Source organism: Pollachius pollachius (genome assembly GCF_949987615.1).
Source record: "Pollachius pollachius genome assembly, chromosome: 11".
Lineage (NCBI taxonomy): Eukaryota > Metazoa > Chordata > Actinopteri > Gadiformes > Gadidae > Pollachius > Pollachius pollachius.
In genome coordinates this window covers 17,072,114-17,074,613 of record NC_136944.1, presented here as the reverse complement: position 1 = coordinate 17,074,613, position 2,500 = coordinate 17,072,114, and the positions used below count along the sequence as shown (strand labels likewise).

General features: G+C 48.5%; 1 protein-coding gene across 1 annotated transcript in view; it reads right to left on the bottom strand.

Annotated features, from left to right (window-relative positions):
- adgrl1a (adhesion G protein-coupled receptor L1a) overlaps positions 1-2,500 on the bottom strand; it is a gene marked incomplete at both ends in the record, with an annotated part of 59,161 nt that overhangs the window by 40,081 nt on the left and 16,580 nt on the right. The window contains 1 exon segment of the mRNA XM_079746161.1: positions 463-676. Coding sequence (XP_079602287.1) covers positions 463-676 — 214 coding nt within the window.

Genomic DNA, 2,500 nt, shown 5'->3' with positions numbered 1-2,500 from the left:
TAGCCAGTGCTTAACATCGATCCTTTCTCACTCACTAAATCTCTTTTTCTCACGCATTGCATTGATGCACACACTCTTTCTCTCTCTCTATTTTCTCCTCCTCTTATTCCCTTTTTTTTTACCCCCCGCCCCTGTCTCAGTCTCCCCTCTACCGCCTTTGCTTTTTTCCCTATCTTTTCCTTTTATACCCTCTGTTCGATCCATCTCCGTCTCTTTCCCTCTCTCTCTCTCTCTGTCGCTCTATCTCTCTCTCCCTCTCTTTCTCTGTCTCTCTACCTCTCTCTCTCTCTCTCTCTCTCTCTCTCGCCCTCTCTCCCTTGCATTGATCGTAGCTCAGTGGAGGAAGTCATTGAGCACCAACATACACAGCAACAGCACACACACACAAACACAAACACACACACACACACACACTCAAAAAGAGATCACACAGATCCTTTGTGTGTGCATGCGACTCCTTACCTCTGGGACATGATCTTGAAGGCGTCGGGCAGGTAGCACTGCACGTTCTCCATCTGGAAGGGGTCGGCGTCGCAGATCTTGTCGTCGGTGCGGCCGTAGTTGGCCGTCTCGATCATGATGACGTCACTTCCTGGGCAACGCAGCTCGATGGGGTACCCCTCGCAAGCCAGCTCTCGGCGCATCAGGCCGAACGGCATCGCCGAGCGACTCAGAGCTGCAGAGGAGAGAGGAGAGAGAGGGGGGGGGAGGGTGTTGTTATTACTGATGAGTGACTGTTCCATTAAGTCCTCAGAAGGGGATGCTCACGTTGTCTCTTCTATCAGGTTGTATTTATTACTTTTTTAATTCGAAAAAGCAGGATGAAAGGGAGAACATATACACAGGGATATTTTTCCTCATCTTAAATTAGACGCTTTCCGAGTCACTGAGCAGCAGCGGCTTACAGGGTTTTCTCGCACAAAGGCATGGCGAATTTATTAAATATATTTTTCACTGTCATTCACAGCCTGTCACGGCTTAAAATGTCCTCTGGCCTTTGCAGTGAACTATTCAACCATTCAGGGAACAAACAGTCAGGAGTTCTCATAAAGGTCGCAACTTGCTCTAATGTTCTCCGAACCGCTTCACACCAAGTTGACGGCAGGACGGAAGAAAGAACGGGAAAAAGAGAGGACAGGGAATAAAGGAATGGAAGAAAGAATAAATGAAAGAAAGGGAAAAGAGAGGACAGGGAATAAAAGAATGGAAGAAAGAATAAATGAAAGAAAGATGCACAGAGAAAGAAGAATTAAAGGATTACGAATCAAAGGATGAAAGGATGAAATAATGAGCAAATGAAAAGATGAAAGAATTGAAGAATTGAAGAATTGCAGAATTAAAGAATTGAAGAATTGGAGAAACAATTAGAAAGAGGAAAAATTCACGAATTAAAGAAATAATGAAAGGAAAACGAGGTAATGAAAGGAAAACAAACGAAGGAAGAAAGAAAGAAAGAAAGAAAGAAAGAAAGAAAGAAAGAAAGAAAGAAAGAAAGAAAGAAAGAAAGAAAGAAAGAAAGAAAGAAAGAAAGAAAGAAGGAAGGTGAGCGTGCGGCCGCAGTAGCTCTTTAAAAAGTTCTTGAGTGCACCTTTGGGCTGTGGTTGATTTGGCCGCCCACCGGTGTTAATCAGCCCTCTAAGAGGCGTGTCGGTGTGCCAGCAGCCGGCGGCCGGCGGCTAGGCCTGTGCATGGAAGAGCTGGGGGTCGGAGAGGCTAGGGGGGGGCACCGAGGGGTTAATCGCTGTGCCGGTGCTGAGAGGCGTGCTAGGGAGGCCGCGGAGACCTTTCCGGAGAGCGAGCGAGGGAGAGAGAGAGAGGGAGAGAGAGGGAGAGAGAGATAGACTGTTCTCATCCCTTACACTCTCTGTGACTGCATAACTTTTTCTCTTCAGGAGAAAGTTAGTGTACAGTCTAGCAAACACAAACGCACACAAAAAAACTAAATGGCAGACTTTTGTGTTTGTTCCGCTGCCTAGCACAACGGGAAGGAGGACGAGAGCAGGAAACGGGAGAGGGACGGGTTTTGGCAGAGGAGTTGTCTTCTGTTCAGTGCTGAAGGACAGCCGGTATTAAGAAGCGGGCCCTGTGCATGTGTAGATAGGGAGAGAGACAGAGAGAGAGAGAGAGAGAGAGAGAGAGAGAGAGAGAGAGAGAGAGAGAGAGGGAGAGAGAGAGAGCACCAGGCAGCTACAGGGAAAGCTCGAGAAAGAGGAGCTGTCCTTGGTGCTGGACTGACAGCCGTGGGGCTGGTTGCTATTGAAGTGCCTTTTTGCTGAGGCTGAATCCAAAGCGGTGGCTGGGCCTCAGTGAGACTGAGCGGAGGGCTTGGTGTGGAGCTGTCCCTGGTTCTGAGGAGTCCCAGACAACACTTTGTGCTGCTGAGGGAGTACACGGCCATACAGTGGTACTCTGTGTGTTGGCTTGCCGGCGGCCCTTGCGACGTCTCATCCCAGCTCTTCTCATGCTCCTCCCCGGTTAACCGAGCAGCAGGAAGTTTTAA